We start from the raw sequence: 26,080 nt of genomic DNA, 5'->3' as shown, positions 1-26,080 counted from the left end.
TGACTCACCGTCCAACAAGTACTCTGTTTAGTAAAGCTTTGAACAGGAGATTCATCCTTTCACTGCGGGGATCCTTAAATTAAAGTTCCTTCACTGACTAAACAAGAACAAAAAAAGCCACTAGCTTGCAACAGTCAGTTGCCCGGGGAGGTTTTCACAAGGTATAAGGCCACCTAAAAGAGCAACTTGATTTATGGCTTAAAAGGCTTTTGTGCTTCAGACTCAAGTCAACAAAACACATGTTCCTTCTTGGCATTCACCGACATCCTGCTGGTGGAATTTTTGAGCCCTTTCCAGCAAAACCAACTACTCCCGGGTTGCCTCTGCACATCTGACTCAGTTTCCAACAACAAGGAGATTCCGTCTAATTAAAATTCAAACCAGCAGCCACCTAACCAGTAACTCCATTCTCCCAGAGCAGTGGCGGCTGAAGCCGTTGTGCTGACTGCGCAAGAACAACAGGGTGGAGAAATCAATGCGTTCCTCTCAGGGAGAACGGCGGCATGGCGAAGTAAATCGCAGGCTTGAGAAGTTCAATGAGAATAAATGAGATGAAATGAGGGGGGGGAAAGGGGAATTGAAAGAGGGAGGGGGTAGAAGCTGACAGGTACGGGATTGTTGGATCTCCTGGATTACTGATGCAGAGCCGTCCGCCACGCCGCGTCATGTGGCCACCACATCAAACCAACATCTCTGCTTCCCACATCGTTACCAACACAACTGGACAGGCTCGTTTCCTCAACCATAAATTGGGGTTTTGCAAACGTTCAAATCTTACTGTGCAGTAACCACGATTTGAAATCAAATAGTGCTCAGGGGGCTACTTACAAGATTTCGTCGTTTTGAAATTCAAGGACGCCGTGCGAGTCTTCGAAGTCCTCCCCGTTGCCCCTTGCGGTCCCTTCCACAGTCTTGTAGGGCAGCATGACCACACCGCGAGCTCCGGACGTCCTCAGCACCTTCACCTCCATCGTGCCAACGCTCTCACTGACGTGGCAAACGGGTTCCTCGAACGTAAAGATACCAGCGTGGTCGTCGTCGAATATCGTGACGGTGGCCGTCGACGGTATGCCGACGCAGGCCACGGAGTCCACGTGATTGGCCGACTCGTTCTCCTCCGGCTCCTCGCCTTCGGAGGTCAGCACCTTGACGTTGGAGAGGTGGATGAGGAAGTTTTCGTCCTCCTCGAAGATGTCGTCGTCGATGATGCCCACGCGGATTTCCTTCACGGTCTCGCCCGGCTTGAACACGACCACACCCTCCGTGAACTCGTAGTCGGAGCCGGCGTTGGCCGTGCCGTCTTCCGTCCGGTACTCCACAGAAACGGTCTTGCCCAGGTCGCCGCCTCGCCGCACCACGTTCACAGCCACCGTGCCGCAGTTCTCGAGACACTGGTAGGAGGCCGGCTCAAAGAAGATCTTGGAGACGGGGTCGTTGTCGCCGGCGTCCGAGCGGACCTCGTGCATGCTGACTGCCTTTCGGGCCTGGTCCGCAGCGTGTTTCTTCAGAATATTGCCGGCGCCCGTCATGAGTCGGGTGGCCTGGCACCGATAGAAAGCTCGACTTTTCTGCTGCTGGCTCAGCACTTGGTAGTTGGCAAGTTCAATGAGTTGTTCCACCTGGTAAGAGGAAAAGAACTTAATTGTTTTCACCAAAGCAGTTAAAAAGATTTTGATTTAAATATATTGAGTCCCTCATCACTGATGGATTGGCCAACCGTTACCGACTATGTAAGAGATGCAAAGTAAATACACTGGAGTCTGACGTCTAACAGATACACATGATTGACCATTGATATTTGCGACTCTTTTAAGCAAGCGGCACATCCTTCACCAGCTGAAATGTTTTGTGAATGAAAATTGTGTGGCATTAAGACCAAAGCAGAGTGGGTCTGTTATCCCAGGGTTCTTTTATTTTAATTTTTAACCAGCATGTTGCCACAGCTACTTTATTTCCTTTGGAACTTGCTTTAATCTGTCAGTTTTGACCATTCATTACTACGATGAAGCTGGACTTCATCTCATCTGTTGCAGATTTGTCATTTTATTTCCTACAGAGGAAATAAACCTCCAGGAAAAAAGTCCAAGTGAGGCAGCTGTGACAATGAATCCCTTCAGCTGCGATACGGACCTCCTTGTCGGGGTGTTTCTGTTTGAGCTCCTTCAGGATCTTGGCCATGTCTCTGCGGGTCTCCTCCTCGTCCAGATCCTTCTCATCTATGTCCAAACCCAGTGGACCATCCAGGAAGTCAACACCATGAGAATTCAGCATCTTTCCATCCATCTCAATGTCCACCTAGAAAAAAAATTATTTAGAGGAAAAAAAGGAGTTACAATGACTATCAGCAACCCAAGACAAAACAAAAACCAAAACAAAAAAACTAAACTTCTCAAAATATTACAAAATCCATAAAGGATCATTCCTTCCTTTAAGGTGAAAGTAATTTTTCTATTTCAGATCCAAATGATGAAATTTAAAAACAAGATCTATATCTCATCTGTTGGCGTGCACACACATGTACACCCCCCCCCCCCCCCCCCCCCCCCCACACACACACACACACACATTATGAAATGGCTGCATAGGGGAACGCCCTCTTTAGGGTGTAGCTTTGTTAAAGCCGGAAAAAAGGAAGTGAATCATGTTGCTGGGGGCCACTCTCTGTTTGTCCCTTAAGGACGCATAGTGTTGGTGTCCAGTGCTGAAACTGTAAACTATTTCCATTTCTCTGTTGTTTCTATACATTGTTATTTATTTGGCTGTAATAAATTGGACTGATTTATTTTTTCTTGGTTATTCGAGACAATCCTTCCAAAAAAAAAAAAAAAAAAAAAGCCCAGGAGAAAAGTAGTTAATACTTGTCCTTTGAAGGATAAAATAAAATAATAATAAAATCTTGGTAATTACCACACTACTTATTGTCTAACAGTAACTCCAACTTCTGCTGTATAAAACTATCAGCATGGTTGCACTTTGACACCTTGGTATCGTCGTATTAATAGAAAAGTAGAAAAGTAAAAGAAAACAACCAGGGAGAACCACACATTTACCACAGCTAAACGTTCCAACCTTTAATTGTGAATGTCCTTATAAAATAGAAGCAAATGAGCGACTGCATAGCTCGCTGCAGCATCTGGTCTATCAGTGTAATGCAAACTGAGCTGCATTAAAAAGTTACATTTGTAACTGTATTTAATGTACTTTAATCCCCAAAACTAGCAATTGCCAAATCTCTGCATAGCCTCTGCCTTCAGCTCACAAAGATCCTCAGCAGAGGCAAGATGAGTGTTTACTGAAGACTTAGCAGCCATATATGCAGTGTGAAATATTCCTATAAGTGATTAAACTAAACCTAATTTAGTCTTTGTTGAAGTTTTGAGGGGAAAAAAAACAATATAGCAGCTCTACTGAAACCGTCTTAACCTTGTGCTGGAGTGGAGACCAACATTTTACAGTAACGGACAAGAAAAATAAAATTTGTCATAAAACAAAATTGAGTGAACTTAAGTGGCATGTGAACGTCGGTGACTCGGCATGGGACAAAAATCAGTATGAGAAAACACGTTTGAACAAGTTGGCTTTACAAAAAAGTAAAGCATTTTTTTCAACATAACTAAAGAACAAATACATTTCAAGTTATTCCCATTGAATGAACTGGTAATAGTTTATTCAATTATTTGTTGGTATATTACATAATATTAGGTGTTATTGTTAACTTAACATCTAACTATTAAATTGTTAGAATATGTTTTAGCCATGTCAAGTAAAACAATTCAGACTAAAACCAAAACTGGGTCCTACTCTAATCTGAGTTCTGGTTCTCTATTGTGATCAGTCAAGTGAAAACTTAAAATGTTCGTTTACATTGTTTTTTACCTAGGAGAATGTTTTATTAACCAAGTGCCTAACCTGCAGTTATGAAACTCCTCCTTCAGGAATACTGTTGGCATTAATTTGGAGTTTGTTTGTTTTTTTACCCTCAGCTGGAAATTGAAATAAAAATGCCTTTATTGTAGGAATGGAGAAGTCTTAATCCAGCAAAGAAATTCTGCACAGTTTCCAAAATTCAAAAAAACAACTAATCCAGCGAGTGAAAAAATAACAGGACGGTTTTCACCACAGCAACGGAAATGTAATTACATAAATGCACTGCGTCATCACACAAAGCATCTGATCAGAGTCAAAAACAGGAAATGGATTAAATTACAGAGGTTATTTGTGTTTGCAGTGATAAGTTCAATTGCATCAGTTTACCTTGATGGCATTTAATACACTTATTCTGTTAGTAGCTATAAATACAAAATACCCATAAACTCATGCAGCGAACTAAGTGCATCTAATTCATTGTGTGAATGTGATACTACTGCACCATCTCCATGTCATTTTAATTACCCCTTTTTATGTGCTTGTGTGTGATTTCCATTTACCTGATACTATGCTGCTGATAAAATAAATTTTTGCAATGTGCAGACAAACAAAGAATGACGATTCTGTTCTCTTTTTACTGGTTGGCTGTTCTGATAAATACACAAGCCCAGGTTAAACATCAGGGCCCACTTTCAGTCTGTTGGTTTAAAATGCTCCGACCAAGCCAGGAATCTTCATGTGATCATGGATCCTGATTTTAGTCTCAACAAATACATCAAACTTATAAAGATGGCATATTAATGCCTAAAATATGTTAGCAGATTTGAGTTCTAAGATCATCTGAATCAAACTTACTAAACCTGCTGAAGCACCAAAAATAGTTTTTATGCACCAAAAACTTGGAAGAAGCTTCAGGAATGCCAACACCTTGCGCGCTTTAAAAACAAGATAAAAAACTGTTTTGTTTACCGTTTCTTACTCTTAATCTAGTTTTTATTTCACTTTGTTTTAAAATCTGTTTAATCAAAATCTTAGATTCATTTTACCTTAATGTATGTTGTTAACACCTACATACAAGCACTTGGAGTTGAATTCAGCTTAAAAGTAGCTCTGTCATTAATGTTGCCTTGCCTTTCAGCAGGAGAAGCCGTCCAAAATAACTGTGCAACACATAATCAAGATATAATAAAGTCAAACTTAACTCAGATTTCTTTATTATGGTTTAGATCTTTACAAAAACCTCATTGGTACTGACTGTAGCAGTGACAGCTGTGTCATATCCCGAAGGCTTACCTTGGATGGAAGCGGACGATCCCCCTCGGTCTCGATGATCATGCCACGCTGCTTGCCGGTGCGGTAGCGCTTATACACGTATTTGTAGAACAGCAGGCGGCGGTCTGCCACCCAGGCAAACACCACGCAGATGGGGAAGAAGAGGAAAGTGAGCAGGCCTTCCCAGACCTGCACGACGCCGGGGGAGATCACCGACAGGATCAGGTAGAGCCAAATGTAGGCGAAGATACTCCAGGTTGCCGTGACGAAGAAGACTCGGAGGTGCTTGACCTTCCTCGTCTCGCCGTCGGGCACAACGTACACGCACAGCCCGATGATGACAAACATGTTGAACGCCGCCGAACCCACAATAGTGGAGGGGCCCAGTGTGCCGGCCTCAAACCCGTGACCTATTATTTCTATGACGGAGAGCAGGATCTCTGGAGCAGACGACCCCAGCGCCATGAGGGTGAGGTTGGAGACCGTCTCGTTCCAGATCCGGACCGTCGTCGTGGTGGTTTCTCCGTTGGGCTTCTTGATGGTGATCTCTTTTTCCTGTGACGTAATGACCTCTATCGATGCCATGAAGCGGTCCGCGATGATCGACACGCCGAGGAACATGTAGACCAGAGCCACAAAGTAAACCGTCGCCCTGGCGACCTTATCTCCAAAGGACGGGTTTCGGGGCTCCCAGACGGGCAGCATGACCCCGTTTGTGCACTGTTCGGCCTTGCTGCATTCAGTTTTGTTTGTAGACACCGCCGAAACGGAGCTGCCCAGGCTGTGCTCGGGAGCGGTACCGGCCAGCGCGCTCTGGGGTTTGAGGAGGAGGATCACAGTAATGATCACTAGTCTCAGCACAGGAGACAGGGCAGAGGAGTGACACCTGAAGCCCATGTTGATGGCGAGACCCGGACCAGGGGTTGAAGGTTAATGGGAATGTTGAACCTTGAGAGACAAGAACAAAGAAAAGATAGTTAGTCAAACAGCAGAAAAAAATGGCTGTGGATTTGGGTGTGTGAGATTTAGACATAATTTCTTCCCAAAACTGAAGTAGCTGAAATTCAGTTCATTTAAAATATATATATATATATATATATATATATATATATATATATATATATATATATATATATATATATATATATATATATATATATTTATGTGATTCTGCTGTCACAACTAAATTTTCCCTTTGTGGGATAATAAAGACTCTCTCTCTATTCTTTAAAATGAAAAAAAAAACACTATATTGGAACTAAAACATTTCTTTAAAGACTTTATAGAATTATAATGCTTTGTTTTAAAAAAAGCAATTAACATAAAGCCTTGAACTAGATTTTCTTGGTTGTGTCTTCCTGCTGATTTGAACACCTTTGCATTGTAATTGCCTGAATGTGAGACTTGAATTAACTAAGCAGGGAAAAAGGTGAACCATTTTCAGTGTGTGCAGATTCTGAGAAAAACATGTCCAGCATAGTTTTAAAGTGAATGTCACCTTATGAAGCTCTTCGTTTTGCACATTTTGTTTACAAGTAGTCAGTGTATCCAGTAGACCTGCAAACTGCAAATTCATTTTAACATGGATCTAACATGAGGGAATTCAGGTTTCATAACTCATTTCCAAATTTCCTCACTGGGGAGTGTTTTAGCTCAAGTTTATTCAAGTTTTGTGTTTAAGATTTTGACATCGCTAGCTGGTCACAGTGCGTTGCAAATTTTCTTACGAAATCCACAAAGCAGGGGCAGATAGGAAACAAAAACCTGATTGGCAACTTAAATCCTCATGCCTCCAGTGTTGGAAGGACATTGAAGCTGAAAAGCATGTAAACTATTAGAAGGAAAATCTAATGCAGTCACATATCAGGGATCTTCACCAGGCTAGATGTTTTTCTGGTCCAACACATCTGAGCGTTTGAACATCTGCGATTCAAATGGCTGAATCGCCTCCTTATGTTGTGTTCCAGTTAACTCTGAAATCTCAACCAGGAGCAGGGTTTGACGTCAGACCGGAGGTAATAGCGTTCCAGTTAAAAAGTCTGGTTTTTGACATGGCGGCATTCATGAATAAAACGTGCAGTACATCTTACAAACATCATTTTAAGCTTCACCTCCCGTAGTGAACACCACTTTTTATTTGCCTAGAGCAGGGGTGTCAAACTCCAGTCCTCAAGGGCCGGTGTCCTGCAGTTTTTATAAGTGCCACAGGTACAAAACACTGGAATGAAATGGCTTAATGACCTCCTCCTTGTGTAGATCAGTTCTCCAGAGCCTTGCTAATGACCCAATTATTCCATTCAGGTGTGGTGCAGCAAAGGCACAACTAAAAGTTGCAGGACGCCGGCCCTTGAGGACTGGAGTTTGACACCTGTGGCCTAGAGTCTCGGGTGCTACATACAACACTAATTTTGGACTCATTCTTATTTGCGTCTTATAAAATAAACCTGTTTCCACGACATCTTGCTACAACTGATGCGAGGAGCGGCCATGTTGAAAAGCGAAGTCGTAAGTGTTTCCCAGTGGGAAATCAAACTCGGGGGGGGGGGGGGCGTGTTCCTGTTGATTTTTTTTTTCAGACCAGGAAGTCAGAATTTCCCAGTTCCACGTGCAGCTGGAACGCAGCACCAGTATGCAGTCAAGTTCTCCGGAGTCCTGCTAGTGAGCTCTTTGTATGAATGTGTGCTGAAGCAAAGATATAAAAAAAAAATATTAATAAATGAAAAATGCAGGACATCGGCCCTTGAGGCCCGGTTTGAAGACCCTGCTTTGCACTACACTCCATGAGGTTTGTCCCTTTGGCTCGGTGTTAGGAACTCTTCCCTAAGAAAAAGTAAAAAGAAACTCAAATTACTTCTAAACATAATTAGACTAATTTCCAGATCTTCTACTTTGACTTAATCTGTATAATGACATGACATGGTGGAATATTTTATGTTTTTGTACACTCAAGACTATATTAAAAGCATTTATAGATTAGCTTTCTCTAACAGAAGATCAGGGCATTTAGCTTACATCAAACACCCACCTTTGTCTCCACTCAGATTAACATAAAAATGTTAAATTCTCTTTACAATCATTCCCTCCACAGAATCCATTTGACAATAATTCACTATTCCCTCACATGCTGGCCATTACGTGCACAACTTAATCGACAGATGTAGCCCCGTCAGTGCTTTCCCCACCACAGAACTCATAGGTTTTGGACAAGTCAGACCATTTGTAGCCAAACGAGAAGTGACATAACCAAAACTGGTAGTCTTCAGAAACATATCTGTGGGTGTTGGCATTGTCTGGCGCTGAATTCAGTCCAATGAGAATTGAAACATTTGGACTGAATAAAGCAGGCAGGAATTTTTTTTTTTTTTTTTTTTTAAATACCGCCGGCCCAACATGCTCAGACATTAGGAAATTCACATCACAATTATAAAAACCTAAAAACCAAGTTTTAATTCCCTAAACATTACGCCTCTGAGCATTACACCCAGTGTTGTGTGGTCAAATAAAGCTACATGTGGCGATAATTTGGGCCTTGCCCGTTTTCACTTAGGGATGTCATTTTTGGAGCGGCTTACTGACCGCAGCGAACCACACCACTTTAACTGCTCTAAATGTGTACAGGTGTTACCTGTTTAAACTGGACATGTATACAGTCATTAAATCAGCTTACTGACTGCTGCGCTCCTAGATTATGATCAAATGGAACACTTTTACATTTTAATATTGAAGGGAGAGAAAGCTGTGCTGAAATTATGTACCGAGTACAGTGCTGTGCATAAATGTTCTTTGAGTCCTAGGAGAATTACAACATTCATATTCATTAGCAGAAAGAAAAAAAGGTTGATGCACAACACCTAATTTAAACATAGCAATGCAGATATGGTGCACTCATTTCCACAACGTCAGCCGGAGTCAACGGGTCGTAAATACATTTCATCGTCAAACTAAACCTTCTAATCACTGCGAGGGTTTCCAATAGTCGTTTCACTTCAAATATTTCAACAAGAATAAATAAAATAACTTATAAAGACGCCCTCTCTCTTCCGTAGCTGTACAGCAGTTTCAGGAGAAAACCATTAAAATAATACCTGGTGCCAGTTTGGGTCACACAGCAGCAAACAGGAGACAACACAACAGCTATCACTACTTTCTGCGATGGTTCTTTCAACTATTTGCTGTTCTTTGCACCATTCAGAAGACTGGAAAAGAGCATCACCAAGATTTCATTACCAGTAATTTTATATAAAACGGCTTGCGGAAAAAGTCGGCGGTTCAACATGAGATGCATTATTTTTCTTTCTACACTACAGCGACATTTGTGATATTCGTTAGCAGATTAAAGTGAGACAAAAAGCAAATTAAATGGGTTCGATCTGTAATGGAACATAGAAGAACACATTGCCTTGATCTGTCCCACTTCTTGTCACATTACAACCACAAACTTAAATTTCCAGCAGGATTTTATGTCACAGACCGATGGATTGGAAATTATTTAACTCCAAGGGCCACATGAGCAACTGTGACCGCAGCTGAGAGTGGGACTGTTGGCCTTTTCCGTTCAGTTTTATTTGAGAACAACCTGTGACGTTAAGTTTTATCTGGCAACAGTCGACAATCCCCCTGAATAAAATGTGGTCAACCATGGCGACTTTGTAACGCAAAACCTTCATTTTGTGTTCCTACTGGACACGAGTAAATGTTCTTTTAAATGACTGGTATAGAAATAGTTTTGATGCAACTTCTCTAATGAAAGCCATTAGTAGCTTCCTTCCAATCATGCGTAATACTCACAAATATTCTATTTTTTCCAACCTCGCGAATGCGACTTTCAGCATTTAAAAAGAACCTTTTGAGGGAAAAAACAAACAAACTCCCCTTTACCACATGTGCAAAGGGTTTTCGTATTATTGTTAATATCCAAGCCCAGTAGCGTAAAATCATTGCCAGCAATCCTGATTACGATCATTTGCAGTACTTTGTGCATAAGTAATAAAAAGTTCATTTTTTTTCCCCATTAGATGGATAACATTTAAATTTACCTTCTCCTAATTGAGTAAACACAAACCTGAACTTTTGAAGGAATTTCAAAATCAGGGAACTAAAAAAAATTTCAATGGTAGTGTACTTAAAATGTACTGTATATTGAAAGGGAGTAAATGGCACCAAAAAAGGCCTGATGGACACAGATTGATCTATTTAGCCAAAGGAAAAAGAAAACAATAAAATCCTTAAATACATATTAAGAACAAAGAAATATATTTAATAACACACCACAACGTGGTGACATTTTATGCTGTTTACTTGAACACTGCTAAAGTTATCTCAAACTATAAAATGTCCTCGGAGCCCAAAAATCTGTTACAAAACCAAAGTATAGTCTGTTTAGTGGGATAACTTCAATTAAAACGGTAATGCCTAAGAATATGGCTGAAAATGTGGCACGTTTATTTTTTAAGCACTGAATTCGAATGAGATGTTTGACATCTTGAATTGTTTAGAGCTGAAAATTATGTTTTAAAAATATATCACAGGTTGTCTTACGAGCAACATTAACAAAGAAAGACGCCAACACGCCCAGAAATAGGAGCCGTAAATCAGGATTCCCAACGGCACACGGTCAGAAAACAAAAGCTGAGGAAACTAAAACCATGCAACCTGCTACTTTGGTCCCAACGCTGCCATTTGTCAGAGGCAAATACTGAAAAACAAGAAATATTGGAAAATATATATATATACTGTGGTTAAAAAAATTTAATTTAAAAAAAAAAGACTAGAACAGGGGCGTAAATGAAAGTATTAAAAAGTTACTCAATTATGTCTTGCAAAGAGGTAAATAATAAAACCTTTGGGATTTTGTGCAGGAGCACAACAAGAAAGGAAACGTGGATACAAAGTAACCCCAGCAGGGAGCTGAAGATAAACTCATTAGGACTGATGTGGAGCTTTTACTCTAAGTCTGCCCAGAAGCCATTCAAACCAAGTCATCCTCATGTTATAACACTTGGAGAAAAGAAAGTGATCAATCTGGCACAAACACACCCACACACACACCTCTAATTACTTCCCACTCACTGTCTGGGTCCATCTGTCCACTGACATATTTACACAATCCACAATGTTCAAAACAATAGAAAACAAAATCTATACAACCAAAGTTGGTTCAAAAGAAAACCAACTACCAATGAGTGACTTTGCTCCAATGCATACAGTGAATGCAAACCCAGGATTTACCCCAGAAAACTTGCTAAGCTCGTTGCCCGGGGCGTTAGGGCAGTCATCCAGCTGGCCGGCAAATTTTTAAGTCAAAAAATATTTAAAGTTGACAGGAAATTTTAAAATATTACTTGATAGTTTTGCATTTTTGGAAGACTGGAAGATTAATACCTAAACACTAACCATAAACTTAAAAAAGGCAATCATTTAAAAAACAACTAAGAAAAATTAACAATGCTAAGCCTGGTGAGGGCACAAGTAAAGCCTGGTGGCCCGCCAGGCTTATAACACACTGAGGGAAATCCTGCAAACCCGTTGGGCTCCTTTAAGAGAGAATTCACACCAGCTCTGTTTAGTCCACTTTAATTTTACTCTAGTTGGTTTGCCCAGGAAGTCAGATTTATTTGGGGAGGGGTGAATGCGCAATCCAATTCTGATGCGGATCAAAAATGCAAACTCTGGTCCGTTTAAAGACCTGGGTCTCGTTTTGGTTGAAGTGAATTGTGACTGAATGTGAAACCTCTGGAGATGATGATGCAAAGAGAGATCTTCATAAAAACAGAAAAGATAAGATAAATCTTTATTGTCATTGTCACAAGAACAACGAAATTTAAAAAGTGCCATCAGTCAGTGCATATGCTTAAAAACAAAAAAACAACTGTCTCACAATTCTCACACAATGTAAGAAATAACAAATAACTGGTAAAAAACAACAACAAAAAAAGAAACCAACTAATAAATAAGAATAGCCACATTCTCACATACATCATTCATGAAAAGGAAATTATGAACAACCCTGATCATCTTCTTCATGAGACTTTATTGGGAAAACAAAGTGTCTTCAGTCAGAGGTTTCTTCGGAGTCACTGTAATGCAGTGCTACGAGAGATCTTTTCTGCCAACAGCCATTGCTATCCATATCAACTCTGAAGAATCTGAATTGATACGAGTCACAACATTCAATTTCCCTTTGGATCAATACAGTATTTCTGAATCTGAGTTTTGAACTCTGGTGCGATTTGAATGCGTATGTGTGGATGCAAGTGGACAGGACTGCCTCAAAAGCAAAAAGCAGACTACAGCACAAGGCATTCTGGGTAAATCCAACCAAACCAGCTCACAACAGTAGCATCAAATATGGAGTCTATAGTCCTCCACGCAGCTGTTCAGGATTCGATTCCAGACCCCAGGCCACTCACTGCGTGTCTGCCCTTCTTCCTGTCAGGCAACTAATAAATAAAAGGCCACTAGCGGCACAAAAACATTTTAGATGAGCTGCATTTCAGAGAAACGGTGAGTGACATTTAAGTAAAAATTTTACTTGGTGCACCTCATAAGGACCAGATCTAAACCTGAAAGCATAAATCTAATCCTAGCTTTGGTCAATGACCAACACTGCCATTTCAAATTAGTTACATGTTGTGGGAAAAAAAACAAAAAACATCTTAAATAAACTGCTTTTATACACGAAGATGAGCCCAATTTTTTCCCCCCCAATTGTAATCCAACAGTTAATTGAAGTCAACATTGCATAGCAAGTTCCTTAAAATAAATTGGATTTTTTGGTATTCTATGTTTAAACGGCTGAAGGTTGTTTTTTTTTTCTTGATTCAGTTTAGATTGCTACGTCAATCTAAATTTTTATTACACCCCTTGATAAATCATTTTGATTTTAGATATTAAATGCTGAAAGCTGAATTCCCAAAATAAGTTTCTAAAATAAAAATGCAGAAAAACATCCAACATCGTGATCAAGTGTAAAGAACATCCAAAAGAATACAAAAGACTATTCACATTATGAGGCATCAAAATGAAGTGGAAAAGCAGGATGATGAGCTTTTAACTGGATTAATCATTTATAGAGAGGACCGCTTTAAAGAGGACCGGCAGAGGGGATCGGGGTCAGAGGTGGTGCAGCTATGGTCTGCCGTCTTTAGGGATAAACTATATAGTTTAACCTATCCACAAAAAAAGGCCTTAAAGTCACTTCCCAGAACTGGCGTCAGAGTTTGGAAGACTCTGACGCCATTTCTTAGATTTTTCTTTAATCCAGACAAAAAAAAATAATTACTTTTTTTCCTTATTCTCATAATAAAAAGGAGCAGGAAGGAAAGGTTGTGAGAAAATGAGACACTTTTGACTAACTGGGGATTGACGTGGGAAAACATCAGTGAGGTTCTGCAAATCAACAAACACTTGGTTGATTGGTGACAATTGTAAAATCAGGTTCTGTGGCCATTTGCTGGACTGGACATACATAAACACAAAGCCAATGGGGGGGAAATGAGCAGCAATGACATGGTCAAAGCAACTGTTGCCGTCAATTAATCTGAGGCTGATTGTGAGATCATCCCATGATTAATTGAATTAGTTAATTGAAGTCAGCAAAGTGGCTTCAATAAACCATAATTGGTCCATGTCCTAGTTTGGAAGGCCTTACGGCATCATGTCTTGTGAAAACCAAAAATCTCCTCTTGCCAACTGCCAAACATGAAGGAGAAATGGTTCAAGGTCATTTTGAAACCAAAACATTTGAATCCTTCCAGTCAATGACATGACCTTGTCATTGACTGCCATTGACCCTCTGTTTATTCTAGAGTCAGGTGTGAAGCCATGTGTCAAAGTGACGAAGCCTGACTAAAACGGGCCAGACAACGGAGCAATGTACACAAACAATGGGCCAAAAACAACAAAAGGAAAAAGGAAATTGACAGATTAACATGATCCAAGCAATGTTATTCAAATCACACCCACTTCATGTGACTTTTTCATGTCGGTTTTGTTGAGTACAGAGTGTGGATTCTGTGCGTTTTATGACTCTTTAGGTTGAGTTTGGATCAGTTTAGAAAAACAAAGACCAGATGATTTCAATGGTGTATCAAAACCACTTGAGCTGTGAGATTGTTCTTTAACATTCTTCAAACAAAAGGTGCCAAAACGTCTTTAGGATTCTACAATGTTGGATCAACTTCGGAAACGTCATCTCACCATTTTATCTGGTTCACTGAAAACAAATCATTTTGTTTTGAGATTCCAAAAGAATCGTCTGGCATCAAATACACACTGGATTCACAAGGTAGAGACTCGAATAACTAATGACTGTAGTGGTAATCAAGACACTTCTTTTAACCAAAGAGCAACACTTCTTAACCGCTAATGGACTGCAAAAGGAGGATACTAGAACATCAATAAATGCTTTTGAAATAGGATGGCATTTAAGGGTTTATATATATATACAGTATATGTATACATATATATATCTAGCATACAATATTTTCATCATCTTTCTTAGCTCTGAAAGTTAAGTATTGGAAAGTGGATTTGTTGAGGAATACATGGCTGCGGGAAACACTTTCCCCAGCTGGATTCAACATAGCGAGTCTTTCTTGTTGTGGATTACATGAAGCTACATCATTCACTTCCCGACAGAGCGGAGCGGCCCATCACCTAGGCTGAGTGTGAACTTCCATTTCGATGTTCTGGTCGGACATTTGCCCGATGACCAGCTCAGAACCAGCGGTGAGAACAAGGAGATGCCCACTCTACTCAACTGCTAACCTGACAGGATTGTTGCATTATGGAAAAAAAAAAAAAGAAGTCCTAAATGAATTAGGTCAGTAAATGTGTAAAAACCTCAAGTTCTAGGCTGGACATCAATCAGCCGTTTCCATGCATAGTTGCATTAGCAAGGGTTTAGCGTAGCGATGAACTCCGGCTGCTCCAACAAATCTTCCCTGATTTAACATGACACCTGATCTTGCCAGCAGATTTGTCCTCCGTGGAAGGATAAAACTCGTCTTGCTGCGCCTCCATCAATTCTAACCAGGTCAGTCGCAGACTGACTGTTTAGGAATTGGCACACGGATTTCTCCTGAGGTAGAAGCGTCTGACTCCCATCCTGGTCTGACCCCACTATAACGACAAATGGGTTCTTTTTAACATTTACTCCAACCTCATTCAGAAAGCTGCCGAAGAGAAAAATGGGCCCATATTTTCTGGAAACACTCTCATGAGGGTAATATTTCCTCTCAGTCTATTTGTCAGGGATAAAACGCGTGACATTTGCTGATCAAAGATCTGCTTGGTTTAGTCCGGTGACTCGTTTCACTGTCGTGAAGTATTCCTTTACGTTCACCAAAACTAACCCCATGACTTTAGCCAGTGACCAAAATGTAAAAAAAATATATATATAATAATAATAAATAGTATGACTTATCCTCCATCTTAAATGAGTCGGTGTGGTTTGGAGGAATCATGATAATGTAGGCTGTAACATAAATGCGCTACATTTGACAGTTAAAAGGATTTTTAGGAGTGAGGTTGTGTGAAGTCATCCCTACTAGTTCCCTTTCCTGTAGTCAAAGTATTTTGCATTAGAGTTTAGATAAAACAGTACTGGAAGGCTGTTCAAACAGGTCTCATATTTTAGCCAATTTTGGTCACGTAAGAGGAATTGTTAACCACAAAACGTTCATATCCCTTTGGTACTGCGCTGCTAGACTTCATTTTCCTGCATTTCAAAAGAGACTGCCGACACGTTTTTTGTGTTTCTTCCCCCCCTCAGCTGAACAATTTCCATGTTCACCAAAGGTAGACTGTGAGCTGTACTCCTGTTCATACACCTGACTGCAACTCAATCTCCAGGAAACTGCAGCATCTAAAAAAGAAATAAAAAAAAATCAAAGAGAGGACAGGGAATAAGCGCAAGATGTCACCTGAAAAATGTCAACATAATTACAAACGCTAAAGTTTACAACACTTCTGGAAGAATCAGAGGAGCAATACAGCAGCAGCTAATGGCTACATTACGGTGTTTTATGATTGTTTTTCAGACATTAAAAAAAAAACTTAAAGTGATATCTTTTCATATCAAAGTTGCATGCTGTGTGTATTTGTTTTTTAAAGTGATATTATAAATCAGATAGGACGCTAGCTCGAGCTAACTGTTAGCTTCACACAGATCTAAGGATTGCTTTTAAGCAAACTCTGAAACTACCTTTGTTTACAAAGAGAACCCACGTTTGAGTCTGCGATTGACATATTTTCTTAAATAATAATAATAAAAAACAAACTGGGTTGAGAGCAGCCAGCAAAAAGTTTGAAAAAAAAAATAAAAAAATTCCAGCGTCGGCCCTCTGTCAGCTTCCTTTAAATCAGATCATTCCATTTGCTGTAAGCTGCGGTTTGTACAAGGACCTTTTGGTATGGTGCACAAGATGGTCTAAGAAAAAGCAGAATTTCAATTAATGCAGCCTGAAGCACGGCTCCTATGGTTTCAAGCCTACATAACATGTCATGTTATTGTCTTCCAACCACAATAAATCTCTGCCTAGAGAGATATTCATTTGCCACCGTCTCCTTTGACCAGTCAGTTGTTGCACTGCAGTGGCTACAAGCCTGGAAAAAGTTGTGATTACAACCTCTGCTAGTTATATATATACAAAAAAAAAAGATAAAAATGAGGAGGGTTGCTTGATGTCGAGCCACCCAAAACTCCCAACACGCATCTAGAAATAAAAGCAGCTTTTAATCATGCGGGAACTTATCAGATCCCATCTCATTGCCTGAAACGAAGCATGGCTGCTGCATCATGAGACCTCTGGTTCCATCAGCATCCCTGCTGTAAAAACGGCTAAATGAAGCAGATTCAGACCCCTGGCACCATTTCATTCTTTCCCGCTCACCGTCATAAATAAATATTTCATACTTCATGGCTGATGTCCCACAGTTGCTCTGTGTCATACCCATAAAAAAAAATGAAGTCATCTGCGGAAAAAAAAAAGCCCTTGATTGAACAAAAGAAGCTTGAATGTAGGGTCATATCTGGGCAATAAAAGCTGGTTTGACTTAACCTATCATCTAAAAATCACATTATTATTATTATTTATGTCCAAATCCAGCCGATTCAACTGAACCCATTCATACTTACGCTGCACCCCCCCCCCCCCCCCCCACACACACACCTGATGGGGGACCAAAGCGCATTGGCTACACCAACAACAACCCCGGTGCCGTTTGGCGCAAAGGATGCAAGGCCCAGGAGGATTGCGCAAAAGTGCCTCCCGGTGCGCATCCGTCCCTTCCACTGGTTTAACGGGCACTGCGCATGTTTGTCGCACAAACTTCCACACTGGATGCCAACAAAAGGGGGCGAGGAGAGCGCAGCGATCCGAACGTGATCTGAATCCTTAACCATCTCTCCATAAATAGGTGAGGCAGGAGGATGGGCTTAAACGTGAAGGGGGGGTTAGAAGAATGAATGGGATAACAGGGTGGAAATAAAAAAAAAAAAAAAAAAAAAAAAAACAACGCTTACGCCTTAACGCAGCTGTCTACAAACAGCAAAGGTTTTTATTTTTCCTTTACTGTATTCTTTCCAAATCAAAGATGAAAAGCGCAGCTTGGCGAGTGAGGATGGAGTGAGGGAGCGCATCCTCATCCAGAGCCATCTGACGCATGGTGCTTCCAAGTCTCTCTTCGGGTCTCCGAGACTGTACCCCCCCCCCCCCCCCCCCCCCCCCCCACACACACACACACCCCTTCTTGCATCCAGTTTACTCCCCCCCCCCCCCACCCCCCCCCCCCAAAAAAAAAACAAAAAAAAAACTTGCATACACCAACACGATACCATGGAGCAGACCTGGACCCCCGCAATGATAATCAAATTAAAAAAGAAAAAAAAAGCAACATAAAAGATAAATAAGCATCCAGGAGTCCGTGTCCTACCTTCTCAATCCGGAGTTGACGGTGCGCAGTCAAGTAGTAAAACGGCTCTTCTGCGATGCGAGCAAGTCGAAGGAGTAAAAGCAGGAGGAGGTGGAGGAGGAGTGGTGGCGGAGGTAAAGCCCGTAGTGGGGAATGGTAATGGAGACGCAGGCAGCTCTTATACGCTAGTCAAGACAGCGTATCCAACCACCGAGACGCACAAAGGGAGGGAAGAGTAGTCCGAATTCCCATGCACACTGGGGTTTCTTTTCCCCCCACCCCTTATTTGCTGCCCTTATCTTTTGCTCTTCTTGCCTACTCCTCGTTTCCATGCAGCGCGACCTGAGTGACCTGTATGATCGGATGACCGGAGCGGCGCTTCATCAGCAAACCCGCATTCGCTGAGAGGAGGCGCGCGGCGCAGCGGACCTCTTCCTCATTCTTCCCTTTCCCGGTTTCTCCCCCGGCTCCGCGAAAAGAGAGAGGAGGAGAGCGAGAGTGCTTGTGTGTGGGCGTGAGAGTGTCCGTGTGTGTGCGCGCAGGTCTCTTTCGTCTGTTCCGTCCTCTCCTTCTCACACACACACACACACGCACACACACCCACACTCTGAAGATCAGTTCACCCTCCGCCCTCCTGTCTTCTTTCCTCCCCCTTCACGTGTTGTAGGAGCCTCTGCCTCACTTCTCAGTCAATATGTCCCCTCCCCGGATTCATGTCCCATCGCAGGGTTTTAGTGTCAATCTGCTGCTTTCTTCGAGAAACCCAATGAAATGGTCAATTTATTTACTTATTTTTTTAAGCAGTTGTAATTTAGACCAACGCTTATGTTGTTAAAAGCGACCCAAGTCTGTTGTTTTTTTTTTTAAATAGTTGTTGGGGGTTAAACTAATAAAAAGATACACAAAAAGAAAATAATTCAAATCTTAATTGAATTCAGTTAATTATTAAAAGCTGCCTTCCACTGTCATTTTTTTTTTACGCCCAACAAAAAGAAAATTAAGCCGTTCATACCCCCTTACAAAGCTGCATTTCATATCGTGAGTAAGAAGGTCCAATGTTTAAAAAAAAAATGACAAGAAACACAAAAGAGGGAAGAACAAAAATAGTGATTGTTACGACCCGTCTAGGGGTGGCCAGATCATAACATGAAGGATCCATCCTCTTCAGATTCCAAGCAGCCAACACACACAAAGTTGAACATTTTATAATATCATTAAAAAAAAAAAAAGATGTATTTTTAATTGAGATGTTACAAGTGGATCATATGACTTCAGAGGGAGCTACTGCCGGAAACAACAAACAAAAGGAAACTATCTGAATATTAACCAACGTACCTAATTGAAAGTAAATAAACCAAATGACAAAAACTTACCTCCCTAACTAAGAAAAACATGAGAACACTAAGGAAACAGAAACGGCAGCTCACTCCTACAAACTCCAGAACTTTACATGGTGTTAACAGTGGGTCCGGTTAAAATGAGCTGAGGATGGATGGCAGGAAGTCCGCGTCAGCAGCTTTTATATCCGTCACCTCCGGGAGGCCACCAATTGGACGTCTCCGTCGTCGTCTAGGAACCAATCAGAGACAGGCACCTGCACGCTCATATTTAGATAAGTTGACAACGTAAGTTTGCATCTTATTTGGAAATTGTGAACCAAGAGTCTGGAGGAAGAGTGGGCAGGCACAGAATCTACATCGCTTGAACTTCTTTCGGATGTTTCCACAGTCGTCGGTAACTTGTCGCAGATCCATTCATGTTTTGGAGTCCACAGTCACTGTGGCCATTTTCCATTATATTTTAAAGCACTTCACGCTTTCCTCTGCGGACAAGCTGTATGGAGACGCTGATTTTCTTTTCTAGCTGGACTTGGCACCTGCACAAACTGCCGAATATACCAAAGTCTTTTTAAATGATCATTGTGTTCTTGATTGGCCAGGAAGCTCTCCTGCCCCTTACAGAAAATCTATGACCTGCTAAAAAGAAGATGAGAGACACCAGACCCAAAACCTGAAGGCACCAGACCCAAAACCTGAAGGCACCAGACCCAAAACCTGAAGGCAGCTACCTGAAGGCGGCTAGGAAGCAATTTGTGCTTCCTTTACACCAATGCCACACTGCATTGATGCAGTAATTCATGCAAAAGGGAGGAAGCTCAACCAGGTAGTGACTGCATAGAAATGTACACTTTTTCGAAGTGTAAAATATCCAATTTTATTGATCTTATGCGATGATGTAATTTCAGAAACAGTTTTACGTGTTCATAATCTGTAAACCATGACGGAAATTAAAAGGCGGGCTTGCTAGCAAGGGGACAACTGTACGTTTTCAAAGTAAGAAAAGCTCTCTTTAAATTAAGGTGTCTGTCACAACTCTCCTAATTTGTTACATGTAGTTTAATAATATGTACCTTTTTAATATTCCCATAACGCCTTTGTGAAATATCTGCATGGCTGTAGGTGGCTCTGTAATACCGATTTCATATCCTTGATAACCAATTGGGAGATAAACATGTAGATGCTACAAAGTAATAAGAGTTTATACAAATTGATATGGAGTTTCAAAGTAGAATCCTTTCACCACATCTCACTTTAAGGTCTATATAGATAAACTTCTCAAAGAATGAATGACTATACTGTTAACAATCCCAAAGGGAATTTCTCAAGACAGCAAACTGGTGATTTAAAACAAAATGAATGTGTTTCAAGACTTTAGAGTAGCAGTCATTTGCACTTTTGCCACATTTTGTCATATTGCAACCTAAAGTTTTAGAGCATTCTACTGGAAATTTTGATTGATTTTTGATAAAACTCGGAAATAAAAGACACGGTTTAAGACGTTTCACAACTTAAAAGTGCGGCACAGATATGTATTCACCCTCTTTTAATCCAATGCTCCAATAAAATCCATTGCAAGAGATTGCCTTCACGAGCAACCCAACTAATAAACTGAGCCTAGCATTTATTCTCAGTATAAATTGTACTTCTGGGTGAGACGAAGCATTCAAGAGGCTGCGGCGACATGTTGGATACCGGTTCAACTTTTCAGAGGTTTCCCAGGGGTTGGCCAGCGAAACAACAGGGTCCAGCAAAGCCTTTTGGAGTCCGCATGTGCCAAAAACAGCTGATAAAAGTTCCTGCCATGTTCCTGCCAACGACGACCACGGCCCGCTTCAGTTGAACAAAGCTGTTCTAGCTTCAGCAAAACTTTGTGTTTACAAAGGCGGTCCATATCTGCTGATCTGAAGCAACACTTTACCAAAGTGATTCATCAAAACTTGACATCTGGTGATGTCACCATGTTTCCTTCCCCTCCTTCATAAAAGCCATTTGTGATTTCAATTTGTAAATGATGAAATGAATAAAATCTTAGTTCATATTGAAGCCATGTTACTTTTTTAAAGTGATCCTCTCCTCACATCTACCCACTTCTGTGTTGATGTTTCTCTTTTTTTTTAGAGGTGGCTGTAACGTGCCTCCTGGGTGGTTTGTGAGAACACTACGGCTGGCTTTATTGTGCTTTACAAGCTATTTTTCCTCATTCCATGCGCCGAGGTAGTGGACACTTTTGGCCACATTTTATTTAACACATTCTTAAATCCATACAAGGCCACATTAAAAAGGAACACAGTCATCTCACAAGCAGCAGAGATTCCACCAAGGTGTTTCTCTCCCCCCCAAGATCCCCTTATTAAAAAATAATAATAATAAAATACAAGAGAACCACAAAAATGTAAGCAGAAGGCCTTTGGTGAAAAAATAAATGTTTCCTGAGAATTTGGATATTTTTAACTAAACGAGAAAGCAGCTGCAAAAGCAGCACCGACACAGATCGCTTCTGGAAGTCGCCTCTAGCTGCGCCGTCATGTGCGTTCAGAGCCAAGGTAAACACTTCTGCTGTACAAAACTTGCTGCGGTGAAATATACAAAACCTTTGAACGTTTGGATGATCTATTGACTTCAATGGAACTCATTGATTTACAATCATTATAAGATTGTGGCTATTCACTTGCTTGATCATGCAATTGGAAGTAAAGCCACTTCCTCCCAGTTTCTTGCTAAATGTCCAGATTTGTGCGGACATTGAGTCATGGCTACAAATCCTCAGACTAACAATGCAACTCTCACACCTAATATATATGTTTCGAAAGCAGCAACAGTCATATGTGTCACTGTTTTCGAAATATCGCACCAATATGAACCCAATAACAGCACTATTCAATCTCATACAGCGCATGCAAGTGTCCCGTGTGGATTGATAAGGACCTGAAAGATGCTTGATGCCGACAGGAATGTAATCTGACCACGTGGAACAGATATCGTCCTCAAACACCAAATTAAGCACCATCGATCCATGTGCATATGCGCCTTTCTATCCAAGATAGCAATAGAGTGGTAACACTTTAAAGACGTGACACAACGTAATGTTTCACCAAAACTGCAGCATTTAGATCAACCTAAACCGTTTTTTCAGTACACCAGCATACATGGCACCGTAGAAAACAGTGTGGCAGACGTGGATTTAAGTCAACCATTGGATAACATCAAACAGGTAAATAATAAAATAGAAAAAATCCTATTCAAAGAACAAAGTATTTTTGGCAACAGCAAGAGGTCAGAAACAACCTGATGCCCAGCCTGGAAATCAAAGCCCACCGATTCTTTGACATTTCCTGTCCCATGTTACTCACACAACTTTGCAAGTTTATTGCAGTCACACATTCACTGCCGTCACTGGTGAATCTGTAAGGAGGGAATTTCAAGTATGCTCTAGCTCAAGCTCCGCCCCCTTTAATTAAATCATCATCAAACTGAACCATTTTCCAATTTGATGTGGGAGACCTTCAAAAATTAGGTCAGAAAAAAAAACATATCAAATCAAGCAAAAAAATAAGTAAATATAATTAATTGAAATAATTGAACATAAAACTATGCATAAACTCATTTTATATTTTGGCACATGCATTTTTTTTTTTTTTTTTTTTTTGCCCCAAATGATTTTGCATTCATGTTTACAATGCTTTCGTTCTCTCAAGTTGCAATCATGGATCCACAATACAAGTATAAGAAAGTTTCATTTCAAATCAAGTTATTCATTCAAAAATTAGATGTCTGTCTTATGCAATTGTATTAAACTTTTTTTTTGCAAGGTATCCCAAGGCCATTCAACACGGATTTTCTGGATAAATCAAAAACAAATGAATCACATCTAGGTAGTCTGTGTCTCAGTCCTTGACTCATCTAATCACACCACACCAGAATATATCATTACGAAGTCAAGAAAAGAGACAAACAGCGGGACTCACCTCGTCGATGTCAGTTTATCAGGCAAAAGGAAAACATTAACGCTCTAAACAGGTCGCACACTGTGCAAGCCAAAAACATTCAAGCACAACTACTAGAGCCAAAGCAAAACAACACAGAAAGTCTGGGAAGTTTCACTTAGAGCTGGGGTCTCTGGAGGTAATTGTGAACGAAGAACAGCTGGCCTGGCAGGTGACCAAAGCGGGAAGAAGACGAAGGGAAACTGAGAGTGTGTTCACACTGACCACACACTCAGCCTTTCTTTATCTGTCGCAGTGAGATCTAGACAGTCTGGTCAATGTGGAATGAATCCGATCCCACTTAGAAAAGTAATGCAGATTGCAATTTATATTCTACATAACAGGGGACTCAAATGAACAGGACTTCACAGAACGTTATGAAGCACATGTTTCCTTTATATGTAATGTGTCCAACTCCTTTATAAACCCTGTGCAGCACTAACTGTGATATCACAACTTACATACGAATACAAATATAAAAAAAAAAAAATCAATTAACTTTTAACTATAGGATCCATCCTATGGTTGGTTTGGATCAACATCTTCAAACATGTTTTATATGAAAACGGGAAACAAAATTATTGGTATGCCTCCAGTTTGTTCTTTTCCTAAAGCTACTACACAGAGGTGTTTGTAAAATAAAAAAAAAGAGTCACTTTATATGTCTTGATTGTATTTTTCTATTTTGCTGTGAATCAGGGTTTAATTTACTGCAAACCTACCTTCCTAAAAAGACATTTAAACTCTCTGATAACATCACAGAAAGCACAAAGAGACTAATAAAAGTCCCTTCAGGATGTCCATCTCAAATCTTCTCTTTCCTTTTTCCTGCTTATTTATGTTTTTAATCAAATTCCTCCATTAAAGGTGTTTCCTTGTATTCTATATAAAGTCTTCACTAAACTGTTTTGTTTTTTTTTTCTGCTGCTGGAAACCAAATTTCCGGGGGATTAATAAAATTTTTTTGTTTTTTAATCCTGTGGTGGAAATCTACACATCCGTTTTTATGTGACAAAAACTACACACCGGAATAGCATGCAAAGTGAATGAATCAAACCTTACTTTACCTTCACCTTATTTGACTTTTAAGTTAAGGTTTAAAAATGATTCATCTGGAAACAAGAGAAAGAAATAAGAAAAAGAAAAGTCACATGGAGTGTCTGATCACTCTTTTCAGTTGCGCTTCAGTGTCTCCTAGTGATGTTTGCATCCTGGTGAAGGGAATCATGAGAGACGCTCCCAGATCCTCAAGAGGTTCCACCTTCCTGCACTGCATTATGGTGAAATGAGATCCAGGTCATGGGAGAAGACGATGAGTAGCAGCCTGAGACGGGCGAATTCCTGAGCACAGAAACACTCTCAGAATGAGAAAACGGGGTCTGAGGTCCGCTACGTGTGAGACAGAGAGAAGACGTGCTGGCATTCTGCATAGTTAGGGAGACGGAGACAGGGTGGCATCGTCGCGGAAACGCCAAGACATGTCAAGAGCAGCGAGTTACCGCAGACAAGCCTAGCATAACTCAACAGGGGAAGTCGTAATAGTTCATCCCAGGGAAGCTAGACTGGGCTGACAATCGTGTGCCGGTGAAGGGCTTGGTAATCAGGCCACCGGTGAGGACAACAGACACGGTGACTGTAGCTTTTTAGCAAAATGTCCAGATTTTTAACAGACAACGCAATTGCTTTGGACAACCGAGCAAAGCGAAAAAGGATGGAGGATCTCGCAATCTGAGCAGAAGCCTCTGACAAGGTTAGCGGGGGAAGTTCAAAAACACTGACAGCAGGCACAATGACGTGGTTCAGAAGTTAAAACTTGTCTTTCCCTAACTTGTAGGCAGCGGACCCAAAATGATGTAAGAGTTTCCTGTACCTGGGGAAAGGACGCGATCGAGTTCAGTACATGAAGAAAGCCCCCAGAATGTAGTACGGTCATTATGAGATTCTTACAGTATGACGATTAACACAGTATCAACGCAAACATAAAAAAAGATAAATAATACAATCACATTATGGCATTAATTTGCGTTGTTGTAGTTGAGAAGAAGTTTCAGCTGTAGAAATGTGAAGCAGCTGCAGTGCTTCATCGTGATCTTTTCTTGTTGTTGTTTTCTTAACTGAAGAAATAGACATTCTCAGCGCTTCAGATGTTTTTGTATGAGTTATTTTATTTGACCTCAGTCATCTATGTGATCTTAGAGTAAATTTAGTAGGCCAGCCTCTCCTGGGAAGGTTCACCAGCGTTCCATGTTTTCTCCATTTGTGGATAATGGCTCTCGCTTTGGTTTGCTGGAGTTCCAAACAGAGTTACTCTGTTGTCAAATCTGACCAGAATGTCAGACAGGTTCCATTTAAGTGATTTAAAAAAGCATTCATACGTTTTCAGACAGAGCCAGGTTAGTTTTGGTAGATTTTTCACTTTATGAATGAAAACTGCACAGTGTTTCTGTGGGTGGCAACATCGCCTTGTGACAAAAAAGTCCTGGGTTTGAATCTCATCCCCGGGTCTTTCTGCATGGAGTTTGCTTGTTTTCTCCAAGCCTTCTCCATGTTAGTTGTATTGGTCTCTAAATTGTCTCTGCAGGTGTGTTTCTATTATAAGTGTGTGCAAAACCTTGCCGATATTCTGCTAAAATCGAAAAAAAAAAAAAACCTGCTCAACTGCTGTTAAATAAGAAACAGTTTTAACAAAAATATGCTACGCCA

The 26,080-nt window shown here is 40.7% G+C and overlaps 1 protein-coding gene across 2 annotated transcripts in view; it reads right to left on the bottom strand.

Moving 5' to 3' along the window:
• slc8a1 (solute carrier family 8 member A1) overlaps positions 1–18,637 on the bottom strand; it is a 153,756-nt gene extending 135,119 nt beyond the window's left edge. The window contains exons 1-4 of one of the 2 annotated variants that reach the window (XM_023327442.1): positions 18,076–18,637; positions 5,161–6,087; positions 2,131–2,295; positions 829–1,619 (exon numbers count right to left, since the gene is read on the bottom strand). In XM_023327442.1, the coding sequence (XP_023183210.1) occupies positions 829–1,619; positions 2,131–2,295; positions 5,161–6,036 (1,832 nt within the window). In that variant the 5' untranslated portion in view covers positions 6,037–6,087; positions 18,076–18,637. The remainder of the gene's footprint in view (positions 1–828; positions 1,620–2,130; positions 2,296–5,160; positions 6,088–18,075) is intronic. The other variant, XM_023327441.1, reaches the window with a different exon arrangement.
• Between the last annotated feature and the right edge of the window lie 7,443 nt (positions 18,638–26,080).

Source organism: Xiphophorus maculatus, chromosome 22, assembly GCF_002775205.1.
Source record: "Xiphophorus maculatus strain JP 163 A chromosome 22, X_maculatus-5.0-male, whole genome shotgun sequence".
Classification (NCBI taxonomy): domain Eukaryota; kingdom Metazoa; phylum Chordata; class Actinopteri; order Cyprinodontiformes; family Poeciliidae; genus Xiphophorus; species Xiphophorus maculatus.
This window is presented reverse-complemented; position numbering and strand designations above follow the sequence as displayed.